The sequence below is a fragment of the Emiliania huxleyi genome (assembly GCF_000372725.1).
Source record: "Emiliania huxleyi CCMP1516 unplaced genomic scaffold EMIHUscaffold_74, whole genome shotgun sequence".
Taxonomy (NCBI): Eukaryota; Haptophyta; order Isochrysidales; family Noelaerhabdaceae; genus Emiliania; species Emiliania huxleyi.
The window spans coordinates 28,828-56,771 of NW_005196456.1; the positions used below are offsets into that span (position 1 = coordinate 28,828).

General features: G+C 65.5%; 8 protein-coding genes across 8 annotated transcripts in view; 4 read left to right on the top strand and 4 right to left on the bottom strand.

The window, feature by feature from the left end:
• Positions 1-653, top strand: part of EMIHUDRAFT_453072 (hypothetical protein) — a gene marked incomplete at its 5' end in the record, with an annotated part of 1,391 nt that extends 738 nt beyond the window's left edge. The window contains 2 exons of the mRNA XM_005760691.1: positions 31-195; positions 399-653. Of these exons, the coding sequence (XP_005760748.1) occupies positions 31-195; positions 399-456 (223 nt within the window). The 3' untranslated portion in view covers positions 457-653. The remainder of the gene's footprint in view (positions 1-30; positions 196-398) is intronic.
• A 2,560-nt stretch (positions 654-3,213) lies between these two features.
• Positions 3,214-5,466, bottom strand: EMIHUDRAFT_68202 (hypothetical protein; the record flags this gene model as incomplete). The annotated part of the gene is made up of 4 exons (XM_005760692.1): positions 3,214-3,647; positions 3,696-3,889; positions 3,951-4,852; positions 5,014-5,466. Coding segments are annotated over 4 exons (1,983 nt in total), but the record flags the coding sequence as incomplete, so codon positions are not given.
• Positions 5,467-10,693: 5,227 nt separating this feature from the next.
• EMIHUDRAFT_53015 (hypothetical protein) lies at positions 10,694-12,501 on the top strand (the record flags this gene model as incomplete). Its single annotated transcript, XM_005760693.1, has 6 exons — positions 10,694-10,833; positions 10,888-11,026; positions 11,199-11,375; positions 11,708-11,785; positions 11,857-12,197; positions 12,417-12,501. Coding segments are annotated over 6 exons (960 nt in total), but the record flags the coding sequence as incomplete, so codon positions are not given.
• A 5,081-nt stretch (positions 12,502-17,582) lies between these two features.
• EMIHUDRAFT_106044 (hypothetical protein) lies at positions 17,583-19,619 on the top strand (the record flags this gene model as incomplete). The annotated part of the gene is made up of 4 exons (XM_005760694.1): positions 17,583-17,978; positions 18,164-18,433; positions 19,044-19,285; positions 19,337-19,619. 4 exons carry the CDS (start codon positions 17,583-17,585, stop codon positions 19,617-19,619), a joined length of 1,191 nt encoding a protein of 396 aa, XP_005760751.1.
• A 310-nt stretch (positions 19,620-19,929) lies between these two features.
• Positions 19,930-20,833, bottom strand: EMIHUDRAFT_438292 (hypothetical protein). The gene is made up of 2 exons (XM_005760695.1): positions 20,533-20,833; positions 19,930-20,352 (listed from the first exon to the last, which is right to left on the bottom strand). Exons 1-2 carry the CDS (start codon positions 20,775-20,777, stop codon positions 20,142-20,144), a joined length of 456 nt encoding a protein of 151 aa, XP_005760752.1. The 5' UTR covers positions 20,778-20,833; the 3' UTR covers positions 19,930-20,141.
• Positions 20,834-22,966: 2,133 nt separating this feature from the next.
• Positions 22,967-23,923, bottom strand: EMIHUDRAFT_68199 (glutaminase; the record flags this gene model as incomplete). The annotated part of the gene is made up of 1 exon (XM_005760696.1): positions 22,967-23,923. A coding segment is annotated over one exon (957 nt), but the record flags the coding sequence as incomplete, so codon positions are not given.
• Positions 23,924-24,361: 438 nt separating this feature from the next.
• EMIHUDRAFT_217441 (hypothetical protein) lies at positions 24,362-24,733 on the top strand (the record flags this gene model as incomplete). The annotated part of the gene is made up of 1 exon (XM_005760697.1): positions 24,362-24,733. One exon carries the CDS (start codon positions 24,362-24,364, stop codon positions 24,731-24,733), a length of 372 nt encoding a protein of 123 aa, XP_005760754.1.
• Positions 24,734-26,825: 2,092 nt separating this feature from the next.
• EMIHUDRAFT_68207 (hypothetical protein) lies at positions 26,826-27,899 on the bottom strand (the record flags this gene model as incomplete). The annotated part of the gene is made up of 1 exon (XM_005760698.1): positions 26,826-27,899. One exon carries the CDS (start codon positions 27,897-27,899, stop codon positions 26,826-26,828), a length of 1,074 nt encoding a protein of 357 aa, XP_005760755.1.
• Between the last annotated feature and the right edge of the window lie 45 nt (positions 27,900-27,944).

Genomic DNA, 27,944 nt, shown 5'->3' on the forward strand with positions numbered 1-27,944 from the left:
GAGCGCCGTCGGCGGCGTGCTCGGCGCGAGGGCAAAGTGGACCGAAGACTTGGCGCGTTTGCGGCGAGCCAGGCACACCGCCTCGCCGCTGCTCGTGCTCGCCGCCGGCGTCGTGCTCGGCGTCGGCCTGTGGGCCGCGCGCCGCCGCTTCGTCGCGCCGCAGCGGAGAGGGTACACGGCGGGCGCCGGCTTCTCGTCTGCCTTTGGCGACCCCGACATGGAGCTGCAGGCGGTGGGGGAGGAGGAGGAGGAGGAGGAGGAGGAGTCCGAGGCGGGGGTCGTCCGCGCCACCAGGTGCGGCGAGGCTAGGCGGGCGGGGTAGTGCCGCGGGGAGAGGGCATCGGGAGATGGTTTTCGCACAGACCGTCGCTCACGCGCCTCCCCTCCCTGCGGCACAGGACGTCATCGGCGTCCAACGAGGCGTCGACGCTGATGAAGGAGACCGCCCGCGCGTAGCGGTGCGTGGCCGCCGCAACAGCGGGGAGGGTTGGGATTGCACATGCGACGGGGCCACACTCGTGGGTGCAAGGGTGGGGTCTCTGGGCAGGGATGGGGCGAACGTCATGTTCATGTAGTTTAGTCGTGTGAGCAGTGAGGGGGTTTGGTAGCGGCGCTCTTGCGTTCTGTGGCCGGTGGATTGTGCTGGTTCTCACTGTACCAATGATGCAAACCATTTGAAAGTTGAAACGATAACGTTTAACGAAGCTCGAAATACGAAAAATCAAAAAGAAAATCATCTGGGCGTTCTCAGCGATATCGGTTATCGCGCTGACCGCTGTGAGCGAGTAAAATCGTGTGCAAGCAGGGCTCCTTTCGATTATTGACAAGACGCCGAAGCTCTCAAAACGCAGATCATACCTCACTCGACAGCATTTCCGCTACCCCCATCCCCCCCCCCACGTCGTGCCACGTCGACCTCGCGCGCCCGCGGACCGAGTACGCCACGCTGACGGCGCGGCGGCGATCCATCGCGTCCCGCTCGACTTGGGCGGCGTGAATCAAAGCGACGAGCCGCTCCCTCGCATTCTCGCGCGAGATGGCCTTTAGGCCGCGCGTGGCGGCCGGCTCGAGCTCAGGTGGGAGCCGCACGCGCAGGAGCGCAGCCACCTCGTAGAGCGTCCGCAGCCGCACCCTCCGCAGCTCCTCCTGCTCGAGCCGGGAGAGCGCCATCAGCGCCTGCGCCGAGCGCGACGCGAGCAGGTGCGACTGCCGCTCCGCCGCCGCCATCAGCTCCTTGGAGCTGGCCACTTCGCTGCCGGCGTGGAGCAGGGCGCGACGCAGCGCCTTCAGCCACCGCTCGCAATCGTCCTTGTCGCGACATGCGAGCACCGTCGTGATGGGCCGCAAGTCGGCGGCGCCCTGCGACCGCACCTCAAACGAATGTGGGACGGCGGAGGCGCCGACGCTGAGCACGGAGCCCGCGTTGAGCACCACGGCGCCGAGGAGCGAGGCCGTGGTCTCCTCTGGGCGCGAAAAGTAGCGCAGGGACGGCGCCACCCCGCCGGACGGGTCGCCCTGGTGAAGCACGAACCACCTCCGCTTCCACCCCGTGATTGGCCGGAGGAGGCTCTCCCCCGGCCGCAGCCCCCGGCGGCCAGGCTTCTTGGTGAGCCACCCTGCCGTCGGCGCCTGGGCCTGGATCTCGGCCCTCACCGCCTGGATCGCCTTTGCCCACGCCTGCCGGTCGCCGCTCGTCGCGACGCCGAGGATGAGGTCGTACCCCACCTCGCCCCGCTCCCATGCGAGGCTGAAGGGGAAGCGCTGCCGCTCCGCCATGCTCGCGAGGGCGGGCGGCATGGCGAGGGACTTGCCCGCGAGGCGGGTCACCGGCACCTTGCAAGCCACGCCCGAGAGCCCCACCGTGCACTGCTTCAGCGTAAGCCCGTGTGGCGAGGTCTTGAAAGCCAGCGACGTGCTGTCCAACACCGCCCAAAGGCGGCGCGGAGTGGTTCCCGGCAGCGCCTTGCCGCCCCGCGCGCGGATCGAGTGCACCCAGCCGGCGCGCTTGGTGCCTGCTCCTCCGTCATCGCCGCGTGCGTCCTCGCTGAGTCGCGCCACCGTGAGCTCGTACGACGGCTGCTCGCGCGCCCTGAGCGCCGTGACGACGTGCTCGCCGTCCAGCCCCGCGCCGTCCACCTCGAGCACAACGTCTCCGAGCCGCAGGGCCCCGTCGCGCATCGCCTGCCCGCCTCGGTGGATCGCTGCCACCGCGTTCGTCTCGGAGAAGGCGACGCCGCAGCCGCCCTCGGAGAAGCCGACGAGCCGCGCTGCCGACGACGACTCGGTGTCGACTCCGTTCCGGAGCTGCACGGTGAGGATGGCGACCGAGGACCCCTCTTCGAGGGCGCTGGCGAGTAGCTCATCCGCCACCTCCCTCCGCCGCGCGCGCCTCTCCTCTTTGCGCCTCGCCTCTTGGCGCGACACCTCCGCGGCAAGCTCCGCCTCCATGGCCGCCAGCTGCGCCGCGGCGTCGAGCTCGTCGTCGCCCCCGTCTGGATCGGCACCACCGAGGCGGCCCGCCAGCTGCTCGAGGTCACCCTGGCACGACGCGAGCGCGCTCTCCGCCTCCTCGATGAGGGCGGCCAGCTCTGGCCGCAGCCCGCGCGACGCCGCGGCGGCCGCGCTGAGCGCCAGCTTGATTGCGACGTACGCCTCTTTGGGAGAGACCTTCCCTGATGTCGCCTGGCGCAGCGCGAGGCCGAGCTCCTCAAGCGCCTCCGTCTCCGCCTCCAGCCCGTCCTCCAGCGCGCGAACTTCGCCGCGCAGAGAGTCAAAGTCGGCGCGGCACTCGAGCAGCTGCGAGGGCGTCGAGCGGAGGGGAAGCTTGGCCGCCGCCCACCCTGCCGCGAGCGGCGCGAGCAGTCGACGCGCCGTCTCCACGTCAGTCGCTGCGAGGGCGGCGCGCACGGTCGTCGCGACCGGCCAGTGCATGCGCAAGACCCGCACAGTGGCGCGGACTAGCTGGCCTCTGCCGCAGCGCTGCACAAACAGTGCCGCCCCGGCCACCTGCCGTTGCCGCGACGCCTCGAGGGCGCGAGAGACAGCCTCAATGAGGTAAACCTTGCTCGCACCGACGACGGCCCGGAGGCTGCCGAGCCAGTCGTCTTCGCCAGCGCTCGTCAGAGCGGGCGCTATTCGGAGCAGGCCCGTGCAAGCCTTGGAGCAGTCTGGATCGATGCGGCCGCCCTCCAGGCGGGCGGCATGGCCGATGACGAGGCAGCGGTACCTGCCCACAAAGTCGGCGTGCGCCATTGAGACCGGGTAGCCCGCCCGCTGGATGGCGACGACGGCAGCCACGCCGGTGTAGCGAAGCTGGCGCATCACAAAGCGCCCGTCAAAGGTGTCTGCCGCCTTGTGGCCGTTGGGCTTGACGCAGCGCAGGAAGGACTGCGTCGTCTGCAGCATCACCGTCGACAGAGAGCGGAGCGACTTTCGGAAGGCGGCACCGACAGACGGCCGCTTGGCGGTGGCGTCCGCCGTCGAGGAGGGGTACATCCCGCGCACGAGCGGGGACTCCGACTGGTTGAGCACAAAGGCGAGGTCTGGGTGGAGGCCGCTGACGTTCTTCGCCAGCCACCCCTCCGCGCTGTACCGCACCGGCTCCGCAAAGTGGACGACGCAGAAGGAGAGCCGGTCGAGGCGGGAGCCTTGCGCGGCGAAGGAGCGGCCGGTTCGCTCCCCGACCTGCGTGCCACCCTTCCCGCGCTTGAGCGGGTCAAAGGCCTCGGAGGCGCACGCTCCGTTCGAGCCGAAGCGCGCGACGAGGCCGTCGACGTACCCTTGCTCTGAGCCGCCCGGCACGGAGCCCTCGTCGTCGAGCGAGGCGAACAGGCCGACCGCCTTCCCGTCGAGGAGGGCGAGCTGGGCCTGCGGCGAGGAGGGGAGGGAGCTGCGAGTGTGCGTGCGTGCGTGCGGGGGATGCGTGTGCGTTCGCCTCGTTGTCGGGGAACTCGATCGCGGTGAGGGGAACGCCCTCGCGCTCGTACTCGAGCACGCGCAGCTTGACCAGCGCGTCAATGAAGTGGGCCTGGAGCCTCTCGTTGGCGAAATTGATGCAGAGCTGCTCAAACGAGTTGAGAGCAAAGTTCTCGAAGCCGAAGATGTCGAGGAGTCCGACGAAGCGCTCGTTGTCGACCGTCGCGCACCCGCGCACCCGCCCGGCCGCCGCCGCCGCCTCCTCCTGGCTGCCGTTGAGCGACTCGACGAGCGATTCGAAGGCTGCCGCATAGAGGCTCTGCGCGAGGGCGTCACGTGCCGCCTCGCACGCCTCCGCGTCGAGGGCGACGGTGTACATGGAGCTCCTCCCCTTGCCGCCCGCAGTCAGGACTCGCGACGTCAGCTTCTCCGCGAGCTGCGACGGACTGACGCGGAGCAGGGATGCGGCGTGCGCCAGCCAGCGCCCGCCCTCGCCCGAGACGCAGCGCGTGCCGTCGTCGGCCGCCGTAAAGCCGATGTTGCCGATCGCGAGGACGGCGGCAATCACGCGCATCAACTCGCCCCTCCTCTCTCCCCCGATGCCGAGCAGACTCATCCTTGCCGCCGTCTCGCGCCACTGCGCTGCGTCATCGACGCCGCTGATGGCATCTGTCCCGCCGCGCAGGTAGGCATACGCGGAGCAGGAGCTCTGCAGCGAGAGCTCCCGCCGCTCCTCCTCGTTCGCACCGGCCAGCATCTGGTAGAAGATGTGGTAGCTCCGCTCGCCGGGGCCCGTCCCGACGACGCGAGGCTTCTCGAGCAGGAAGGCCTCGGCGTGGCACGCGACGATGCGCCGCGACGCGTCGAAGAAGACGGCGGTCCACTTGCCGAAGCGGGATGAGTTGTCGTTGTACACCGTCTTTGCGTTGCCAAACGCCTGAGCGCACCGGCTCAGACGGATCAGAGGAACGGGGACGTGAATATCGGGGTAGGGAGCGGCCAGGCAGGGTCAGAGGGTGGCAAGAGGTCAATCGGGGTAAGGGAGCGGCCAGGCAGGGTCAGAGGGTAAGAGGCCATGCAAAAGGTCAACTAGCGAACCTCGAGCAGGAGCGCGGATTCGACCGCCCCCTCGGTCGCTCCCTGACTTGATCCGGAAACACTGGCGAGGGCCATGAGGCACAGCTTGCATGCCTCGGTCTTTCCGGCGCCGGATTCGCCAGAGATGAGAATCGATTGCGCACGAGGCGGCGACCCGTCGTCGCCCGTCATTTTGCGATACGCGACCGATGCCACTCGGGCAACGTGCGGTGGCGCAGCCTCACCCTGCTGGCTAAGCCGCGCTATCGAGTCGGGAGTGCACGATGGGACGGGCTTGAACGGGTTGACGCTGATCACCACCTCACCAATGGACGTGAAGATCTCGTCGGCAGCATGGCGCCGCCGCAGGGTGTCGAGCATGGTGGCATCGTGCACGCTTGAGAGCGCAGTCAGGTCGTCGACCGCCTCGTCCAGCACGGCAGCTGGAAGCGCCTCAAGCTCGGCGCGCGTCATCTGTACTGTGTGGTCGGTGCCATCGCGGCGGAGTGTGACCAGGTCGCCATCGCGGACGTCGACGGTGGTTGCTAGTGCCCACGCATCGGCGTCGGCCACGGGTATCCAGACGCGATCTGTCATCGCCAGCCAAAGCCAGCGACGGTTCTCCTTGAACGATATCGGTGTCGAAACACCGCTAAAAACCGGTGCGCTCACAGCTGCGTCCGCCTCGATTGATGGGCTCTCCGAGCGGCGCGTACGAGGAGTGAACTTCAGCTGGTTTTCAAATCTTCTGTTTTCTTTCTGGTCTTCCGAAGGGCCGACAGGTATGTGTACTTCTTGCTTGGGGCGGCCAGCATGACGGGGTAGGTAGGGTAGGTCTGGGCCTTTCGGGGTTTTCCCTCTCTTCACGCCGGAATTTTCAGAAAAAGATTTTTTCCGGGGAAATCACGATGTCAACCCTCCCCAAATGGGTGATCTGATGCTTGTAGAGCTTGAGAGTGGCCTGCCATGTCACAAGAAGGACTGTGGTTGCAGGAGAGTACCACCAACCATCACTCTACAACAAACACGTCATTTGAGAGAGAGATTTTTAGCGTTCGTCATTTGGGGCCTGGAATCTCTCTCTCACTCTAGTTGGTATAGTACCACCTTCACCCATCGAGTCAACAAACATCTCTCTCTCTCTCTCTCTCTCTCTCTCTCTCTCTCTCTCTCTCTCTCTCTCTCTCTCTCTCTCTCCCTCTCTAAAAAAAGAAAGAAAACAGACAACCCAAGGGAGGGATGGGAGGACGGTACGCCGCCACCACACAGGGATTTTAGGGGAGAAGTGTGGTGTTAGCCGTCGCCCACCCTCGGGCGTCTACCACTTCCTATCTCTCTCCGCAGCTTATCACCAATTCTTGCAGCTCCCTCTCTCTCTCTCTCTCTCCCATCGAGTGTTTTCTTTTTTAGTTTCCCATAAGTAAGGTAGGTAGGTAGGTAGGTAGGGGCAGGGCAGGGGCCGGCCAGGTTTTTGCAGAATTTCATCATCCTGGCCGCCCTAACGATAAAAAGAAAGACGGCCGAAATGCGGCGGTCTTGCTGTCCGAGCGAGACGCTGGGGTGCTCAGGAGTTGTCGCGCTGTGCTAGTGCCTCACCCCAGTCCTCGACGCCGTTGGTGCTCAAGAGTTGTCGCGCTGTGCTAGTGCCTCACCGCATCCTGATGAGTGATGCCCGATCTCTCGCAGTGGAGCCGCATAACGCTGACGATGGCACGATCGGGGTCGATGAGATCCTCAACGTGCTTGACGCTCCCAGCCCACCCAAAAGCGCCAAAAGCGACAGTCCAAGGACGTCGCCACGCTGGGGCGTTCCCTGGCACCTCTTCAAGATGACGTCGCCTCGGTCACCGCCACAGCCTCCGCTGAAACCTCAGCCATCCCGAGCGGAATCAGACGACGGCGGCTGCCTCGACGACGGCATCGACGGCCTCACTATTCGGCCGACCGCGGTGCACTCATATGCCAAGCCAGAGATGGCGCTACGCGTTCGCAACAACTGCGCCGAGGCGAACCTCGAGCGTTGCCTGAAGGTCACTCTTGACGGCCTGGAGCGTGGCAGCCGGGTGAATGCGTGGCTCGAGTGGGTGTCGACCAGCGGCCGCCTGCCCAGCCTGGACAGAGCCCTCGAATTTGGCAGCGGCTCGAGCGGGCAGCGGCTCGAGCTCGTGGCCGACGCGCAGGGTGTGGCGTCCTTTGACTTTCGCTTTTCGCGGGACGTCTTTCGCGCCAAGGCGGGCACCCTCCGCCGACTGGCGAGGCTGTGTATCGAGGCCCGCGGCGACGGCGCGAAAAAGACCCTCGCGTCCCACCCGTTCAAAGTCATGGCAAAGTTCCACGACTCTGGCGGCGCCCCTCGCCGCGCCACGGGCCCGCCATCGCTGGTTCATTCTGCCACGTCGCCAGTCATATCCCTCGGGCGTGGGCTGTCGGACATGGCCATGCGGATGGTACGCAGACCCTCCGCTCACCCGCCACTGGCTCCGACGCGTTCGACTGGCCTCCCGGCCACGAAGCCGTTGCATGCAGACGACGCGCGGCTCGCTGTGGGAACAAACCCGGCGACGGAGGACGCGCGCGACGCCTCAGTATGAAGTTGTAGCGGCTCGCCATCGTCCGTTTCGTCGTTCACGTTTGCGTTCATTGGTCTGGCAGGACGGAAAGTGCCGTGTCTCTTTTTGGCCGGTCAGCAGTGCTCATGGTGATTGGAGTGTCGACCTCTCCTACCGTAACGTGTGTAGAGCTCTACGTACTAAGGAAATGAAAAGGCCATCTAGGGCCAGGCCACGACTTTCCCTACGTTAGCTTAGGCGTGGAGTGTCCAATGTGTGGAGCTCGTCGTTGGTCGACAACGTGCAGTCGCTACTGCACGTCCGCTTGCACCCGTCTCGGTAGGTGGACCTCCAGCAAGCACGCCTATGGGGCATCTCGGCTGCGTCACTCCGAGGCGGGCTGATCGATCAGCCTCGCCACCTAGATCTCGCCGCCTGCGCCGAGCAATGGTGCAGCGGATCGATCCGAGCAGATCTGTCCTCGCGCTGGAGCAGTTCAGGCTGACCAACCATAGACCGCGCCGCTCGAACTCCCACTGCTTACCCTTAATCACATACCCGAGGTGGACGAGGTCCATTGATGTTAGGTTCGCACCGCGTCGATCCACTATGCCAACGTTAGCGTGGGTCGTCTTGGGCCACACCCGAAACCGCATCGTGCGATGCTGCCGGGATAAGCAGATGTTTGCGGCCATTTGCTCCCACATTCGCGAGCGATTCGACGAGCCCGGCCTGCGCAAGATGTCGAGGACGCACTCAAGGTACTGCTTGGACGCGTCGGTGGGGCGCATCTCCCACGCGCCGGTGCTCATGCAAGGCGAACCTACGTAGAGGCAGCGGGCCGTGAAGACCGGCGGATGGGTCTGAGTTCCGGCTCCGCACGGAGGGCCGAGTGCCATATGGGAAGGGGTACTTTGGATTGCCACACTGCTTCGACTGCCAAAGGTCGGGAGCGTCGTCAGCGGAGATGTCGTCGGAGAGGGCGCGCATATCGTCCGCGCGCATGTCATCAGGGGCGGGGCCACCCAGCAGCGGCGCGCGAACCCAGTAGACATCTGCATCCGAGAAGGAGACGCGCAGTCCGTGGCGGAGGAAGGTCGCCGCGTATGCGTGCTTCATGTCCACCGCCGCCGGGCGGACACCGTCCCGGGCGTGAATGAGCGGCAGCGGCGTGTCTCTCAGGTCGGCTGCCGAATGAGCGTGGCAACGAATGCCGTGCTGCCGAGCTATCCGACACGTTTCCCCGCCTTCGTCGATACCGATGACCAATGGGTGGCTCTTGAGCTGTTGCAAGCGCGTGTACCAGTTTAGCAGCAGCCCGAGGTTGGCCTCATCCCCCTGCCTCAACGTGACGGTCGTGAACACCACGCCACCGCGCGTGTGCGCACCCGCGAGAAGCGCGCCAAGGGACGTGGCGTTCTCCTCCTCCTCATCTGGCATATGATTCGAACGGTCCGAGCTGTTTGTGGGGGCGTCGTGGCACCAGTCGCTCGAGACGAGCCAATTCTCCTCGGCTTTCATGCACCTCATCTTGGCCTGCATCGAGTACAAGCCCGAGTAATGAATGATCAGGGGCCCAGTCGGTATTGCTGCAGAGAAGTCCGGCGTGGTGAGCCGGTCGTCGTGCGTGCGCAGAAAGCTTTTCGCACGGAGGCACCGCCACCGATGCCACAGGACGGATACGTGGATGGGGAGAATCTGTGCTGATATGTTGGGCATTTGAGAGAAGGATAGCAGCGCACTTTGCTCAGGTGTGCTCGTGTTGGTTCGCACTGTTTTATCGTACCACTTGCTAAGGAGCGCGTCTGTGCCAGCTACGTGGATAGCAAACACGATCCCGGTGTTGTAGATGCCGCCGCCGCCGCCGTTTTGCACGACGAGCTTGATCCGCGTCCCTGGCTGTCCCATGTGGTAGACCATGCTTCGGAAGAAGGGTATCGCATTGCGCACGATGAGGGCATCCAGATCGAGCAGCAGCACGTCCCTCTCCGCCGCCGCGAGCACAGCTTGCAAAACGGATAACTTGGCCAATTGGAGGGCTCGGAATGCACGACTACCGAACGCCGCAATCGCACCGACGTCGTCGCCAGTCCTGTTCATCCGGCCCAGAGCAAGAGCCATAGGAGGAGGGACGCAAACCATACTTAGATTCGAACGGAGGCAATGCCGCAACGCCCTGCACTCAGTGTGCACGGCCCAGTCGAAATTGGCCACCGCTAGAAACGGCCACGAGGTTTCATTCCCCTTGGCACGGGCCGCGACCAGAGCAAAGTTTCTGAGCGCCTGACTCACACCAGCTGTTGCAACGGCGAGTAGCATGCCTGGATCATCATCATCACGCAATGGAGGAAGCAGCTCTCGCAGGGCGTCCTTTGCGGCGGCGTGCGACTGGCGTGCGTTCAGCTTGAGCAGCTTGACCTGAGCCTCAGGGCGGTGGGCTCCCACTCCCGCACCACGGTGATCATGGCCAGCCTGAACCGACCGGCACCACCATAGCCACAGGATGGCACGAGGTAGGCTCGCAGACATGTTTGTGAGGACGACCCACCAATGGTCGTAACAACGGGCAACACTCCGCACCCAACAAACCCTGTCGTCAGCACAGCACACAACCATCGGGGGGCGTAGCTTAATGGCTGTGCGCCGCATCTCGTCGGCACCATCAAGAGTGCGCCCGCTTTGGCGAGCGAGACGCACCCGCCCGACGAGACCTCCGCCGACGGTACGTGTCGCGCGCCGGCGCCGGTTGCGGCGAGGTGTGGGTTTGACGAACAGCGCCCGACTCCGCGAAGGAAAAAAAAATCCGATTCCGAGAGGATCGCCAGACGATGCAGCCCAACCTGCCTTTCAGCGGCTCCCCGCTGCTGCTCCTGCTCTTCGCGGCGGCGCCGGCGCCGGCGATCCAGCTGACGCCGGCTCGCGCGCTGCCGGTTGCTCGCACCGCAAGCTTTTCCGCCGCTGCCCTCACCGCCGCCGCCGGGAGACGATCCCGGACCAGCCAGCCGTGCTGCGTCTACTCGATGAACCAGCAGTCTGATGTGAGCAGCCCGGGCGCGGTGCGCCTCTACCGTGGGCGGCGCGTGCTGGCTGGGCGGCTCGGGCAGAGCAGTAGCGACGCCGTCGACCACGGTTTGAATGCGTCCAGCATCAACGTCGCTGTGCTCGGCGGCGGCTCCTTTGGCACCGCGATGTCGCACGTGCTCGGGCGCAAAGGCGTCAACGTTACCCTGGTGGTGCGCCAGGAGACGGTCGCGGCCTCCATCAACGAGAATGGCACCAACACCGCGCACCAGTCCCATGTGCAACTACCGCAGCAGGCGCCGGAGCCGCCGGCCGACCCTGTGAGCCCGGGCGGTGGCGCCTCACGCTCGCCACACTTCCTCCCGCAGGTCCGCGCCACGACGGACGCGGCGGCCGCCTTCGCCGACGCCCACTTCATTTTTCACGCCGTGCCCGTCCAGTTTACACGCGACGCACTGGCAAAGGTGGCGCCTAGCCGCTGCCGCCCTCGCCGCCGCCGCCCTCGCCGCTGCCGCCCTCGCCGCCGCCGCCCTCGCCGCCGCCGCCCTCGCCGCCGTCGCCGCCGCCGCCGTCGCCGCCGCCGCCGTCGCCGTCGCGTGCGCGCCTCCACCTCGCTCCCCTCGCTCGCCTGCACAGGTCTCGCACCTGATTCCTCCCGGCGTGCCAGTCATCTCCCTCTCCAAGGGGATCGAGACGTCGTCTCTCATGCTGATGGCCGAAGTGCTCGAGGACTGCCTCGGAAGCGAGCGGCCGCTCGCCTTCCTCTCCGGGCCCGCCTTTGCGAGCGAGATCGCGGAAGGGCTCGTCACCGCCGTCACCATCGCATCGGCGCACAGCACTCCCGAGAGACGCACGCACTCCGAGACGCTTCCGAGACGCTTCTGAGACGCTTCCTCGTCGCCCTCCGCCGCACGGAAGGGGCACACACCCACCGCCCCGCAGTCGCTTTGTTGGGCCCAGCCTTCCGCCTCTCGCGCCGCCTCGCCCGCAGAGCGCCTGCGCCGCCCGCGCCTCTCCAGACATTTCCCAGCCCCGTCCCCCTGACCCGTCCCCCTGACCCGTCCCCCTGCCCGTCCCCCTGCCCGTCCCCCTGACCCGCCCCCCCCGCCCCCCCCGCCCCCTCCCCGCCACGTCGCTGCGCGCAGGCCGACCGCGAGCTCGCAAACGACCTGATGGAGCTGCTCGCGTCGACCAACTTCCGCGCCCTCTACTCGCCCGACGTGGTGCGGCTGCAAGGCTGGCGGCGGTCCGCCACCCGGCACCGTCCCGGCACCTTCTCGGACCCTTCCTCCAGGTGGGCGTCGAGGTGGGCGGCGCCGTCAAGAACGTGATCGCGATCGCTGCCGGGATGTGCGAGGGCCTCGGCCTCGGCACAAACGCGATGGCCGCCCTCGTCACCCGCGGCTGCACCGAGATGCGGAAGCTGGTTGTCGTCTGCGGCGGCGAGCCATCCACTGTCTTTGGCCTCTCTGGGGTGGGGGACACGTTTGGCACCTGCTTCGGGCCGCTCAGCCGAAATCGGCAGGTCGGCATGCGGCTGGGGCCCGGCGAAACCCTCAAAAAGATTTTCGCCCCGAGCTCGGAGGTGTACGGGGGGGTTCCCCCCAGCCGCTCTATTCCAAAACTGGTCGGAAAGTCGGTTAAGGGCTACGGGGGCAACCTGAAGTGCGCCCCCCCCCCCCCCCCCCCCCAACCCACCCCCACCCACCCCGATCGGGCCTCCGGGACGACCGCGAGATGCCGCCACGCCCCCTCGCTGCCCCCCTTCGCCACCTACCCCCCACCTCGACGCGTGTGCCGTCGCTGCATGCCACATCACCCCGGCTGCCCAGCCCGCCGCCACCGCTGCCACAGGTACCCGATCCTCTTTGGCGTGGCGGCGATTCTCGACGGCAAGATCACGCCGCGCGAGGGGCTGGAGCGGCTCATGGAGATGCCGCTGCGCGTCGAGGACTTTTCGCGCTGAGCTGCTTGTGCGGGGTGTGGGGGGCAGCAAGGAGGGGGGGGGGGGGTTGGGTCCGCGCCCCGCTAGGGCTTGGGGCGCGGGAGCATCCGCACATGGAATGGTGGTGGCCTGGGTGTGCTTTTGGTTGGTCTGTTCGGCCTTCGCGCGTGCGGCATCGCGCCGGCGCGGGCGGCTCGCATGCGATGTGGGGACAAGTGCTCGCGGGGCCCGAGTGCTTGGCGCCCCGCATCAATCTATTGGCTTCAGTGTGGTGATGTGGTATGACGGGCAAGTGTGTGTACATAAGATACATGCAAATCATGGTTGCGGGAGGTTGAGCCGCCCCCCACGATGTACGAACCGAGAGCGTGGCGAGGCGCGAGGGTGGAGCACCCCGCCGGGGGTCGATCGTGAACGCGAAAGGAATCCATCGCGGATTGCGAGCGCGCGCTCACGTGTCCGGAGCCTGTGCGCTGAGACCTGTGCCGGACGCAATAATAATGCTTGACTCGCAAGTTCCACGCACACCGCCATCGCCGCCCGACGTTTCCCAGTGAGACGATGCTCGATCGATGGATAGCGCAGCCGCGAGCGGGGGGACGATACTGCTTCTGTGGATCCTGTATCGTGTTTGTTATGACCCCCCCCAATGAACACACCAGTGAGGGAGGGCGAGACAATCCATGCTCAAGTGCTCAGCTACCGTCGGGTACTTATTTTAAGAGCAGGTAAACAGCATAGATCCGGGTGTAGTGCCGGATCAGTTCCTGGAGCCAGGGGGACCGATTCGCGCTTGCCAAGGGACCAATTGCTAGACACCCGGGCCGGGGGGGGGAGGGGGTACAGGGGGGCCCGCGCAGGTGGGCGAGCCAAACTCTGGCGGAGGCAGCCCGCTCACCCCCAGGCGCCCCTCGAACCGGAGGGTGCTCTGCCGCCGCTGCGCGGTCGGCGCGCCGAGCGCGGGAGACATATCAGCTTCGCGCCACAGGTGGGGGGACCGATTCTCAGCAAGTTTGGCAGCGCGGGCAGTGTGAAGGATCGATTGCTGTACAACGAGGGACCGATTCCGTGAGGGCTGGGTATGGCCGCTTGAGGGCCGGATCTATTGCTGTTTACCTGCTCGTGTGTGTCTCGCGCCTTGCGGGGGGGGAGCGGAAAGGAGGAACCTCTTCCCAAGAGCACCACTCTTGGAGCGCCGCCACTACCACCCAGAGTGCTGCAAGCAGCGCCGGGCAATTGCTCTTAAAATAAGTACCCGACGGTATCTCGGCATCACCGCCAGCGCGCGAGATTTGGGCGCGGAGCTGACAAACGTCATTCAGTCAGTGTATGATGGGGACGCGCGCACGCAAGGCCGCTTCCGCAGCGCTGCGCCGGCTGCGCCGCGCTGAGGAGCTGCAGCTTGATTACGACGACATCGACAGCCTCGCGCAGCAGGCGCTGGCCGGATTCGGCGCGCTCAACGCACCCTCCGAGGTTGACGGATGGCGCTGGTGGGCGCAGTTGCTCGGAACGGCTGCAGTGATTCTGGCCAGCTGGAGCGCGTGGCTTTACTACACCAAGGGGCAACTTGCCGACCTGCAGGAGAAGCAGCTCCATGACGTAGACGTTGCCGTCGCCAAAGCTGACCGCCTTCAGATCCGCGCCACTCTTGCGGAGAAGGACGCGAGAGCAAAGAGCTCCGAGGTATGCGTGCTGCAGGCAGCGCTGGCCGAAAGCAAACAGGCGCTCGCCGCGACGAAAGTTGCCCAGGACAGAGCCGAGAGCGAGCTTGCGGCGCTCGCGGCCGCGGAATCCCACACGGCGCTGCAGCCCGCCTTCGACGATGCGATGGCGGAGGCCGACGCGAGGAACACGACCGTGCTCGCCGCCAAGCTCTTTGACACGCTAGCCATCTACGCACGCGACCTGTCATCATCGGACAAGAAGGCGGCGGCTCGCGCGCGCACCATCAACGCGGGCAACGCCGCCTTCCAGCGTCGCGTACGTGACGCGCACGCGCACTACCACGTCCTCGAGGCGCTCGGGTACCAGCACGTCGGCGGCGACACGGGCGGCTCGTGGACGATGATGGCGCCCGTCTTCGAGGCGCGCCGCGGAGCTAACTTCTTCTCGTACTGCGCGGCGAGGCTGGGCGAGCGGTGCGCCTCCATCTGCGGCAAGCTGGCGGAGGAGCTTGGGCTCCAGTTCTGCGATGGACTTCGGCAGGGGCTGAATCCTCGCGACTTCGTTGTCTGGGCGGACTTCGACAGCGCCACGGCGGGCGCAATCACGATGCAGGTGCTGAAGAAGGGCCCGCCCGCCGGCAACATCAACGCCAGCCTCGAAAAGATGATGCGGCATGCACAAAGCTCGCACGCCATCTCCAAGCTGCAGTACAAGGTGGGTAGCGAGACGTACACGCTTGATCTCTCGAGGCTGACCCAGCGAAACGGACAGACCGGTTTCCTGCGCTCCGTCTCCTTTTTCGGGCAAGGGGGCCGGGCGGTCGAGCCTTACCAGATCGTCTGCGGCACAACCCTCCTCCCCCCATTGAGGGGCCCAACGCGCAACGATGCGGTCGCCGAGCAGACGGCCAGGCTGCACGCTTCAGACGTGCTGCAGCCGCCGCTCTTTACTCCCGCCGGACTCGAGATGGACGCGCAGGCGCGGGCGGCGCTGATCTCGTCGCTCGGGTCGCGCGACGAGCGCTTCGAGACCGTCACCGTTGTGGCGGTGCACGAGGTGAACCCGGCGCCGGAGCGGCGTTCTGCGTTCTGCAGCGCCGCGGCGCAGCTGAAGGCGCGCCGGGGCACGAGCACCCAGCATGCCTTCCACGGGTCCAGTCTCGGCGCCTTGGCGTCGATCGCTCGCGACGGTTTCGTGTCGACCAACACGGTGCGCAACGCGGCCCAGTTTGGCAAGGGCATCTACCTCTCGCCCGTTGGCTCGGGCGGCAGGGCCGGCATGATGGCCGCTTCGCCTCAGTACGCCTCGAGAGACGCCGATCGGGTGCAGCACGTCCTCTTTTGCGAGGTGGCCACCGGCGAGCCCGAGCAGGCGAGCCACTAGAATCAGAACGCACCAGCCCAGACCGTGTTAGGGTTTTGGCGTGTTAGTATGGCGCCCGTCCGCGCCGGCCAGAGCCGACGCAGTCTCCAAGGGACGGCTGGTCACCGCAATCAAGACGTCACCCCTTAGGTGCGCGACGGCGGCTGCGCGGGCTCCGACCAGGACAAGCCGTCTTCGGAGCACGTCGACACGGGGGTGGACACGCTCGTCAAAAGGACGGATGGCACCGTCGACTACACCAAGGCCGTCCGGCTGGTCGTTTGGACCAATAAAATGAATGAGTTCATCCTGCCCGTGGCCGTCGTGAGCTTCCGGATCGACAGCGCTTTCGAGGAGGAGGACGACGACGGGGACGAGGAGACGGAGACGGAGGAGGAGGAGGGGGAGGATGGCGACCTGTATGACTAGGTGCGAGTGGCAGTGCGCGGGTGCGCGCCAGGAGAGGAGACGGGAGAGCCCCTAGCAGGGAGGGGGGTTGGAGCAATTTTTCCGGTTGCTTTTCTTTTTTCTACTCGAGTACTCGTCGCCGCGAATGGTTGCCCAGGCTAACTCAGGACACGATCCTCCCGGTAGGGGGTGCGGTGCGTACCAAATCCAGCAGTGTGGGATTTCGCGCCATCGCTTGACTCTGGAAAAGCTCTAATGTACCTCCTGCGAGTGCTGTGGTCGCCGCAGACTGCGACCGACTTGACGGCAGCATGGAGACGTGATGCCTCCATGCTGCCGTCAAGTCGAAATCGACATGCGAGTCGATCTTTGGCCCGCCAGAGGTACATGCGGCGTTTCGGGCGACAACAGCGCTGTGACCGCGAAGTGGCGGTGGACATGCTCCCACGGTGCCGACGCGGCGCCGGAGTGGCCGGCGCTGCTCACTACGACCACGACGGCTACTCTGATGCTCCGGGCCGACCCGTTCTACCCGACGGTGGCACTCTTCCACGTCTCGCTCACGCTGAGAAAAATTCTGAAACGGCGTGCAGCAGAGTCACCGACGAGTTGGTCCGCGTGCCTCCTCGTGTCCCGTACCGTTCTCACACATCCATAAACTCACTTTGGCCTCACTGAAGCGATGCCTGAATCCTTAATCCTCGGATTATAGATTAGGACGCACCGCACCCTCTACTCCCGGCTTGAACACGACAAACTACCCTTCTGCCTTCTCCGATGGGCACGCGGCGGCATCCGCCACACGGCGCGGCACGTGCGCCGCCGTCTTTGCTTGAAGTTAAAATTCAAATCAGAGCGGTGCTCGCGTTGTCCTGAGTTTTCTCCTCTGGCCCCCGTCCGGGACCGCTCCGGGACGCACGCCGGCGAAGCGGCGAAGCACCATCAAGCTGCTGTACGGCCTCGGCATCGCCTCCCCAGGCTTAGCTAGACTGAGCTATGTTTGTGCACGTGGTCAGTCTCTACAATATATACACTGACACTGAACCTCCCAGTCGCAGTACCCAGAGCTCGTCCCGGTCCGTCACGGCCATCCTCGGCCTCCGGAGGGCCCCCGGCCGCGGCGCGGTGCGGCGGAGTCACAAATCCGACGGGCGGGAGAGCACCGGGACGCGGTCGGGCGATCTGAGGTCCAACTAGGCGTATGCATTGCATATCCACAGGGCTTTCACCTGGACCTATCAACAGGCGCCTGCGGCGCCGTGGTCAGGAGGTGTTGTTCACACCTGTACAACCCTCCTGTGAGCACCAAACCCAAGGAGACTGCTGAGAGGCCTTGTCCTGCTCCGGGAAAAAGTCGGACACTCCGACAATAGGAAGGGGGGGGGTCAGCGTAAAAAGGAGAGCGCTCGCGAAGAGGACGCGGCGGCGGCGCAACGGCCACATCATCATCATCACCGCCCGCACCACCGCCCTCTCCCGCCGGCCCGCCGCCTCTGGCTGCCGACGCAAGGCGATCGTCGATGTTTTCTCTCGCACAGAGGCGTGCAGAAGGTTCACGGCCTGAGCTTCGCATCGCACGTGCGAGAGGCTCACCGCAGTCTGCGCTCTCTACTCCTGCCACGCCTCCGATCATCCCGATGCATCCAAAGGGAGCCAAGCGCTCGGCACCCGACGGCGACCAGAGCACCGCGGGCTCCGACGGTCTGTCCGCCGTCAGGGTCGAGCCAAAGGCGCTCAACCGAAAGCCACCGTGCGACCAGATCCCGTTCCCGGACACGCTCCGGTCCACGCTCGCGGCCGGAGTGCCGGCGGCAAGGCACGCGCAGCCCGGCGGTGGTGCGACTCCGTCCCTCGAGGCGGGCGGCAAGTTCAGCGGGACGGCGGGCGCAGCCTCTGAGGGCGGCGGCGGCGCCTGCAGCTCGCACGGCAGCGCCGCCGGCCACGGCGCTGGCGTCAACGGCGGCGTCAATGGCGGCACCAACCTCGGCAAGCGCGCCAACCTCAGCAAAGGCAGCAACGGCATCGGCAAGGGTGTGGAGTCGGCCTTGGCGGCGCGGCCCACGTCCGAAGAGGCGTGTCCTCCCTGCCGTCGCCCTGCGGCTCCGCCCGCCACACCGCTTCCCCTCACTCCCGTCACCCTCGCCGCCGCCTGTTCTGCCGCCGCGGCGCGCTCGTGCCGGCGTGACTCAACCTCGGCACTTCCGTGACATGTCCCCAGGCCGGCCACGACTCCTCCGGCGGCGCAAACGGCGCGAGCGACGCAAACGGCGCAAACGGCGCAAACGGCGCAAACGGCACACATGGAGCTCACGGCACAAACGGTGTGGAGAGTGAGGAGGGCACAGATGGCGGCGGCGGTGGCGGCGGCGGCGGGGGGGGGGCGGCGCGGCGACGCGCGCCGCAGCGGGCGGCGGCCATCAGCGCCGAGGCTCACATGGCGGCGATGGCGGTGCCGGGGCTGCGCGGCGAGGCGGCCATGGACATGGAGGTGCGTGGTAGCGGGGAGGAGGGCGCCGTGCGTCCGGCGCACCGCCTCTGTGGCTGACTTGGCAGCTGTCTCTTTTAGGCGGCGGCGGGCGGCGCGGCGGACGGGCGGGCGGACAGAGGCGGCCGCACAGCCGCTTGCGGTGGGAAGCGCGGCAAGGGCGGCGGGAGCTCCACCAGGCGCTCACTCGCGTCGCGGCTGGTCAGGCGGCCCAGAAACTACAGATCCGTGTGTTCTGACTAGCACTCGAGAGGGTGCGTACACACAGGCTGGTGTGCACCACCACCCCGTGTGCTCACACGGTGGTCTGAGTGGCACGACACCGACCTCCCGCCCTCGCTCCCCGGTGTGGCTTTGCGCCAGGTCAAACGGCGTGTCGGGACTCCGAAGAGCGAGTTTGGAGTCGAGGCTTGCTGCCCTCTAGATGCGGAAGACGGACCCTTGCCCTTCCGCCAGCACTCGAGATGGGCACGGATCGCCTCGGCTCCAGCTGAACTCACCGTGTTCATAGCCCGTGCATCCACGCAACGAGATGCTCCACGCAACGAGATGCTCCCGACACACGGCACGGCCCCGTGCTCACCTCCTGACAGTCAGCGGACACATGACGCAGGCGCTCGGCAGCTACGCGGGCGTGGTGACGCGGGCGAGCGGGATGCACGTCCAGGTCCTCTTTGACGAGGACCAGCAGCGGTACTGGTTCCCGGCCGACCGTGTGCAGCACTGGCTCGTGTCGCTAGACGCCGGAGACGGACCTACAGCCCCGCCCTTCCAAGACGCGGACTCGCCGCTGTTCGACTGCATTGCAGCCGCACTCGCTGTACTCGCCGCCGTTGGGATCACGTGGGGTAGCGGGTGTGCTGTGCTCACACAGGTCACTGCCTCGCCCCCGTGTGCACACACTAGGCTCCTCTCGCCACTCGGCGCAGAGACAGAGCTGCCGCCGCCGCCGCCGCCCTCCAAGCCCTGCCAGAAGAGGAAGGGGCGGCCGTCGCCAGCAGGGTGGCCGAGCGGCGGCGGCGGTGGCGGCGGCGGGTTGGCGGCGGGTGGCGATGGCGCGGCGGCGGACGGCGACGGCGGCGGCGATGGCGATGGCGACGGCGACGGCGACGGCGATGGCGAGTTCACTATTGAGGAGTTCTCCACGCGCGATGAGCTGCTGCTGCATGGGGCTCCGGCGCGCCAGTGAGCGCGTGCGCGAGCGATGCTTGAGAGCGCATATCGAGGGCGCGGGCAGCACATCCGTGGACGACCCTCCCTTCACCCCCAGCTTTGTCCCTCAGTCCATGCAGCCACACAATCACGCTCTCTACTCGCCCGGGGGCGCGCGGAAAGATGCGGCTGCAGCATCCGCGCCATCCGCCAAATTTTTCGATCAGCACCCAGACGCTTCTCGTTCATGCATCATGGGGGCGCGGTCTCGCCTCTAGCGTGTTATGTGCCCCGTGAGCCGTGTTGTGCGAGGGAGTTTTGTTCTAAAATTCTTTGTACGGATCGTATTCGTAATAAATTACGGTGTAGACTGGTATAGTCGGTGCACGACTCCACGCACGATAGTCGATATATGAAAAAGGACAGCCGTCACACCGCGCCGGTCGACGACATCCGTGACCGCGGCCAGCCATGTTCATCATCTCATCAGGATAGGTGGTCGGCCCTCGGCCAGTACGTGCCCGCTCTCCATCAGTGAGGACTCCTGGCGGCCGCGCCCTCAGGCGCCGCTCGAGGCGGCCGCCGCCGACCTCTCTGCTGCCAGCGCCCTCTCCACCCAGGCCGGCCGTGGCTCAGAAGGGCGGCGGGCCGCCCCCAGCGCCTCGGCGCGCAGGAGGTCGAGCCCCTCGAGCGCGCCGCTCATGCGCAGCACGTCCTCGTGCAGCCGGACAGTGGCCGCCTGCAGCTGCTCCGAGACGCGGCTGCTCCACCTGCGCCGTGAACGCGCCAGACAGTGAGGGCGAGAGAAGACGGTCTCGTGCGGTGGAGTCGGAGCACCGCGCGAGCACAACCGGCTACGGGTGCAGCGAATACCACCCAGTGCAGTTGAATACGTGTCTTCTCAAGTGCTTTCACGGGATGCCTGTGTCCCGCATCTACGCTGCTCCCACCGTGCGCCTCCTCTGCGCAGTGCCGCTGGGCCGCACACGACGGCCGAAGCTACGCCTCGTGCGGGTGGCCGCAGCTGTGAGTACGGCGGGATGCCGTCGTGCCCACCCGTCGAGCTCCACGGCAGAGCCGCGATGGGCAGCAGCGCGTCCAGGCGGTACTTGCCTGGCGTGCCCACCGGCGCCGGCAGTGATCCGTCGAGCCTCCAGCCCCAGCAGCGAAGGATGGCGCGCGGCGCGTCGAGCATCGCGCACTCGTCCGAGAGGCGGTGTCGCCCGTGCACCACCACTGCTCCGATGGAGTGGCACGCGTAGAGCGGCGATCCTGTCGTGACTTCGCCGACGGCGTAGTTCGTTGTGCCGTCGTAGATGGAGCGGAAGGATCCGTCGTCACGCGCCGCGACAACCTTGTAGTACAATTTGGCGTGGTGCGGAACGCGGCGTCGAGCCCTACCCTCAACATTAGTGGACATTGCCGGGCCATTGAATGCACAGGGTTGGAGCTTTTTGCCGGTATGGTACCAATAAAATGAACTCGGGACCATGGCCGGAGTTAGAAAACCCGACTCCCTGCACGACACTGGGCACGGGACTGGCGCGCACTGGCACTAACACAGGTACACCACGGGAGCCGCCTAAGCGACTCCTGCGAGGACGGCGAGGCACTTAGCTCCGTGCACTCGCCCGCCCTCGCCGCAGGGGCCAGCTCATTCACAATCTACTCTGCGATGGCACGGTGTGAAGAATGACACTGAGATACAGTTAGAATTCAACGAAGCCCCGGCACCCAAGCCCTAACTCCGTTGAAGCTTTGCACTTGCCGTTTTCGTGCCGCTCCTCCTCTTCTCCCATTCGCAGCACTAGTGCGGACGGTTTTTTTGCGGTATCTTGATGTATCTCTGCAATATCTGACCGTATCTCCCCGTATCTCCTTGCATCTCATCGCATCTCCCCGTATCTGCCCGTATCTGCCCGTATCTGCCCGTATCCGCCCGTATCTCGTATCTCCCGGTATCTCCCGGTATCTCCCGGTATCCCGCCATATCCCGCCATATCCCACCGCGGATACCGCGAAAAAAACCGTCCACACCAGGGATATTCGCAGAGCCGCCCGCCCGCTTTCACTTCCAGCTCAACTGGCGACCCTGACGGGTCGCCAGCCGATATCGTCAGCCGATCGATCGTCATGCATCCAGGAAGCATGTACATGCGGGGCACGGCGCTCGTCTGAGGCTAGTCGCGGTGTTTGCCGCCGGCTGTGGAAGGCAACACGGAGTGGCGAACGGAATTAAGCTCCAACCGAGGGAGGGAGGCGCGTTCGGCGCTCGCTCACCGGCGCGTCGGACGATTGATTGCGTCGATCTCTTGACGAGGAACAAACAGGAAACAAGATCACATTAAGCAACTGGAGGCTGTGCTCAATGCCATGCCTCCATGAAGGAGACCTCCTCCTCCATTGACCGAGGCTCGGTGACTAGCGTACTCATCTGGCGTGGGAGATCCGCAAAACCCCCAATGTGTGACTGGCCGCGTATCCGGCTTCGGATGGGAGAAAAGGAGCGCGAGCGGGTCCCCGCCCAGCGGTCTATGGGATCTTGTTCCTCTAGTCTTGCTGATCTCATCCATTTTTGATGCCCAGGACATTTGGCTTTCGCCCCCATCACACAAAAATCATTATTGTCTATTCGGATATTTTTTGCCCATACATACACACAAAATCATTGGACACACACATAGAGTAACTATCGAGACTCTCTCCTGGGGTGTGAACGTGAAGTGATCTGGGAGGGGGTCGCGTGGGGCTTCAGCCGTGGTGGGGATCAATCAGCCGTGTGCGCGCGTGCACCGCTCTAGTGGTTCAGCTGCTGTGCCGCCGCTGCTTCCGCTTCTCCGCCGGGGCCTCGGCGAGCATCGAGCGCACAGCCTCCCACTCCTGCATCCTCACCTCCAACCCGTCATCGCCGGCCGCCTGCTGCTCGCAGAGCTTCGCGTGGTACTTTGCTGCCTCGGCGGCGGGGGTGGTGCCCCACCGGTCCTTGGGCTCGCGCCTCACGTTCTCAATCGAGAGCAGGTAGACGACGCAATCCGTCTGCCCCTTCGCGCACGCCAAGTGGAGCGGCGTCCGCCCGTCGCGGTCGCCGTGGCCGAGGAGCGTCGGCCGCTCCCGCAGCGCGTGAAGGTTGCCCAGCGATGCCGCGTGCACCAGCCGGTGCACCAGCAGCTCCACCTGCTTGTCCTCGTCCGCCGCGTCTCCGTCGGCGACCGCCGCCACCGTCCGCGGCGCGGCGCCGTTGTCGCTGCCGTGGGCCCCTCCCTCCCTCCCGCCGTCCCTCGCGGCCTCCTTCCCGGCGTCCCATCGCCACGACGGCGACGCGGGCTCGGAGAGCACGCGGCCAAAGACGTGGTAACGCGACGCGGTGAGGCGCGCGAACGCGTTGCAAAACGCGAGGCCCCGCACCGAGTTGCCGTGCTCGTCGAGCCGCGGCGAGTAGATGCAGAAGCCGCCGACGCCGGGCACCACCAGCATCACCGCGCCGGAGACGCCCGACTTTGCTGGCAGGCCGACCGTGAAGCCAAACTGGCCGCTAAAGTCGTACATCCCGCAGCCGTGCATGATGGAGAGCACGTCCTTGACGATGTACGGGCTGACGACCGCCTCTCCCGAGGTGGGGCACGTGCCGTGATTGGCGAGCGTCGCTGCCATGACCGCGCCGACCTCGGAGTTGATCGTCACGGAGCAGGTCTGGAAGTAGAGGTCGAGGTGGTCTTGCAACTGAGAGGGGGTCGGGTAGCCGTCAAAGGCGCCGTGCTGTCGCATGTGGTAAGCCAGCGCGACGTTCCGGTCGGCGTGGTGCTTCTCCGACAGAAAGACCCCGTTGTCGAAGCCGATGTTGCCCGCACCGCCGCCAGAGAGGCGGCGGTAGAAGCCGATGACCTCGTCGAAGCGCGCGGCTGGCTCCTTTGCCGGCTCGATGAGGCTGGCCACGATGATGGCGCCGGCGTTGATGAGCGGATTGTGCGGGAGGCCCTGCGCGTTGAGACAAAACTCGTTGAACGCGCGGCCGCTCGGCTCGAACCCCACGTGCTCGTGCACAGGCGCGCCCCGTCCCGCCGCCTGCAGGTTGCGAGCGAGGCAGTAGTTGAGCGGCTTGCTCGTGCTTTGCAGACAATAGGTCGCACGGCTGTCGCCGACCGCTGAGATTCGGCCGTGGACGTCGCAGAAGGCCACACCGAAGAGGGCTGGGTCCGCCTGTGCGAGCTGAGGAATGTAGTCGGCCACGCTCCCGCTGCATTCGTGCCGGACCTCCTCAAACAAGTCGGAGAGCAGGCTGTGCAGAGCGTCTCCGGTTGTCTGGCGGCGGACGACCAGCGTGTCCTTGTCCTCGGTTGCCATGCTGCTCGACTCGACTGTCACGCGCTGCCGGCGCGGGGCCGCCGCGGAGCGCCCAGTCCAGAAGGAGGATGGAAGGAGGATGGAAGGAGGATGGAAGAGAGCTATCACGCCTAGATTCATTTTCCCTTCTTTGTTCTAACACCCCCTTTTCCAGATTCAAACTAGCACCACGGCGCGAGCCGATCTGCTGGCAGTTAGCTCAGCTAGCACAGCGAGCTGTTGCGGCATCAGGGGCTCGACGGCGGCCGGCGGCACGGTGGCAGCAGGCGGATGCGATACGTACGGAGCGGCGGGCGCGGCTGAGCTGGAGCAGTCTTTCTTCCTCGAAGTTGCAACCTGTCCGCCGACTTTGATCGCTTGCATCCGCCCGCCGCGCGCAACACGCGCCCGCCTCGGCAGCCTCCGCTCCCTCGTCCTCCTCGCCCTCGTTTGTTCGCCATGGAATACGCGCTCACCCCGGGGCAGATCGACACCTTCCCGATCGGTTTTGTCTGGTACATCCTCCTCTTGATCCCCGTCCTCGGCACCTACATCTTCTCGTTTGCATACAACACGTGCGTCAAGTGTTGCTGCAACCTCAAGGCAGATGCGCCGTTCTACGAACAAAACTCGCGGAACGCAGTTTACTCAGGCACGCCGCGCGTGAATGGCCTCCCGCTCTCGTTGTGCTGCGGCCTGAAGGAGAAAGTGCACGGGGCAGCCTCCGCCGATCCTGAGGCGCCGGCCGCGTCCAAGTCAGAGAAGCCCGCCTATCCGCTCCCGACAAAGGCATACATCAGCTCGCTGAAGAAGGCTAACGGTCTCCTCTGAGCATGGAGCGCAGTGGCGTAGAGCGTAATGGCATGAGCACGCATTTTAGCGTGTTGCACCAGCCTCGCTTCGGTCTGTGCGTTCCGTCGGCTCTCTGCGCGCGTCCCCCCTGGCCATGAGACGATATTTAGGCCCCCTCTCGAGCCTCATCACGCTCGTGCCCCCCGATCATCGTGTGTGTGATTTTCTCCGGTTCGGACTCTCGACAGTGGTGTGAGTGTCGGCATTTCCCGGCGGTGCGCTGTGCGCACCCTCTCCAGCCCCACAGACTCTGAGTGTGCCTGGGTTAGTGACAAGATCTGCGGCAACAGGTCAAAAGAAGAAGAAATCGGCGGGCAGCGACGTACTGGGAGAACAACCCTGTCCTTCTCCCACCCCTCGTTTGGCGTGCCCGTTTTTATAACAACCCACCAAGGGTTGTCTGCTATATTTATTTATGGGAGAACAACGAAGCCGGTAGAGGCTACGAAATGAGGATGCCAGATGGCATGCCGACACTCAAGGAAGGCTCCGTCCCGGCCCGCCTCCCCCAGCGCCAGGGTCAGACTCTAGGTCAGACTCAGATAGGGAGCGGAGCACTTGGAGCACTCGGAGAGTGCAGTCGGCAACCTCTCAGATCCAGAGGGCTCTTTGTTTATTGCTTAATATTGCTCGTACGTCGTTCGAGCCCGTCCCCGCGCCGCGGCATGCGGCACATCCGCCGGCGATCCGGCCCGCGCCCCCCCGCGCTGCCGCTGTGCGCTGTGCCTGTGGGTGCGCTGTTCGCGGGCTTCGCTTAAAACAGAATAAGAGCTCCCCGGCCCTTGATGCATGATGGTGAGACACTTTTTTGGTGAGCTGCGTCCTGCGAGGTTGCCCCCACTTAAAGGCTAGTTCCAATTCACTCTGACACGCTAATCTTGAAAACACGTCCAACGGAGCTCCGTGTTGCTCCCAGCGGAATCCCCCGCGCTTCCTGCGGCCATGGCCGATGATACTAGTATGAGAGATCATCTGGCTACCGCGAGCGCGACTCAACTCGCCGACGTCGTCCGATGATTGTGCCTCAAAGTCAGCCTCCGGAGGCTATCGTGGGGTCGAGCCGGCGGTAGCCGTGACATGTGGTTCCACCACCCCTCGCAGGCTTTGCCTCTGACCGCCACCGTTCCCAGGCTGCCTAATTGGATGGAAAGGAAGGCTGGGCGAGCGTATAGAAGCGTGCTCGACCTCGTCGTGGCAACCTGCACGGCAGCGCTGGCAGGCGCGATGAGCGTCGTGCCACCTGACCCGAGACGGGTCGCAGGCGTCGTACCGAGCGTGTCGAGACCGTGTCCTGATGTGATCTGCACGGGTGAGTCACGTCGGCGTCAAAGGAGCGGCGTGCGACCTGTCAGAGCTTGATCTCCGATCTCAGCGGCGTCGAGTCGCGTCTCCGGCGGCGACGATTTGGTACATCTCCAGGACGCGCAGAGGCAGCTGCGATCCCGCCGAGTAGACGGCGGCACACCGCGCCACCTGCTGTGTGCCGCCGTCTACTCGGCGGGGTCGCAGCTGCCTCTGGAAGGCACCGAGAGGTACCAAATGGCGCAACGAATGGTCAAATCAAGGGTTTTGTAACGCGAGCTGTGCCACAGTGAAATGGAACTAGCCGCCAAACCGCTCTAAATAAATAAATACAACGGACACGCCAAACGAGGGGTGGGAGAAGGACAGGGTCCCCACCTGCACAAGCACAGGATCTTGTAGGACGATCAGGGACACAGGGGAACGGGAGCGGGGAGCGCATCGCGACACGGAGGGGGGCTGGGCAGGGGGTTCACCCTCACGACAGGAAGCCAAACCGCTCTCCAAGTGCTCCAAGATGGGTTCAAAATTCTTTTGATCGAGATATGGCCCCCACCTCAGCGATCCTCAGAGAAGGAGCTCGCAGCGCAACGATGTATAGGGATATATCCCGAGCGGATACGATCACACGCATGGAGAAGAGTCGGCACCGCTCGCTCCTTCACACGCGCCCGCCGACACGCACATCGATTCGACAGACGCGGCTGATTCACTCGCACTCCGCACGCCGGCCCGCGGCATGCCGGCCCGCCCCGCCGGCCGCTGCCGCTCAGCCGCCGCCGCGGACGATCATGCGCCACGGGTCGGGGAAGTAGGCGTGGATGCGCTTGATCTCCTCCTCGAGATCGTCGGTCCACTCGACGCCGAAGCCCTGCAGGTTGATCTCGAGCTGCTCAACCGACGTCGCGCCGATGATGGTCGACGTCACGAACGGGCGCGAGTCGCAGAAGGCGATGGCGAGCGCGGCGGGCGAGATGCCGTGGTTGAAGGCGAGCTTCTTGTAGCACTCGACGCACTCGGGCGCGCACGTGTTGGCGTACCGGTCGAAGTACGAGTCGAAGAGCTTGAGCCGCGTCCCCTCGGGCGCCTGCGACAGCCCGTCGTACTTGCCCGAAAGCACGCCGGCCGAGAGCGGCGAGTAGGGCAGGTACGCGACGTCGTGGTGGCGGACCGCCTCGACGAGGCCAACCTCGTCCGAGCGCTGCAGCAGCGAGTACGAGTTCTGCACCGACACGGGCGGCGGCGCGCCCTCGCGCGACGCCGCGGCCACGAACTCAGCCACGCCGAGCGGCGTCTCGTTGGACAGGCCCCACGCGCGCACCTTGCCTGAACTGACCAGCTCGCCCATCGCGCGCGCCTGCTCGTCGAAGGGCACGGCGTCGTCGCGCTCCTTGCTGCAGTCGTACGCGACCGAGCCGAACATGGGCACGTACCGATCCGGCCAGTGGATCTGCAGCAGGTCGAGGTGGTCGACGCCGAGGCGCGCGAGCGACGCGTCGACAGAGGCGATGATCTGCTCGCGTGTCACGCGAGTCGGCCCGTCGCGCATCCACGTGAAGCGCTCGTTGTAGCCGGCGACCTTGCTCGCGATGATCACCTCGTCGCGCGCACGGCCGTTCGTCTTGAGCCACTTGCCGATGGCGCGATCGGTGGCACCCTGCTTCTCCTTCTCCACCGGCACCGGGTATATCTCTGCCGTGTCCAGGAAGTTGACGCCCAGGTCCCACGCCTTGTCGAGCTGCGCCGCCGCCTCCTCGTCCGTGTTCTGGTTGCCCCACGTCATCGTGCCAAGGCAGCACGAGCTGACGAGCATGTCGGAAGAGCCCAGTTTGCGGTACTTCATGTCCACCTTTGGCAGCTTGAGCTCGGCGGAGAGGAGCGCCGCCGC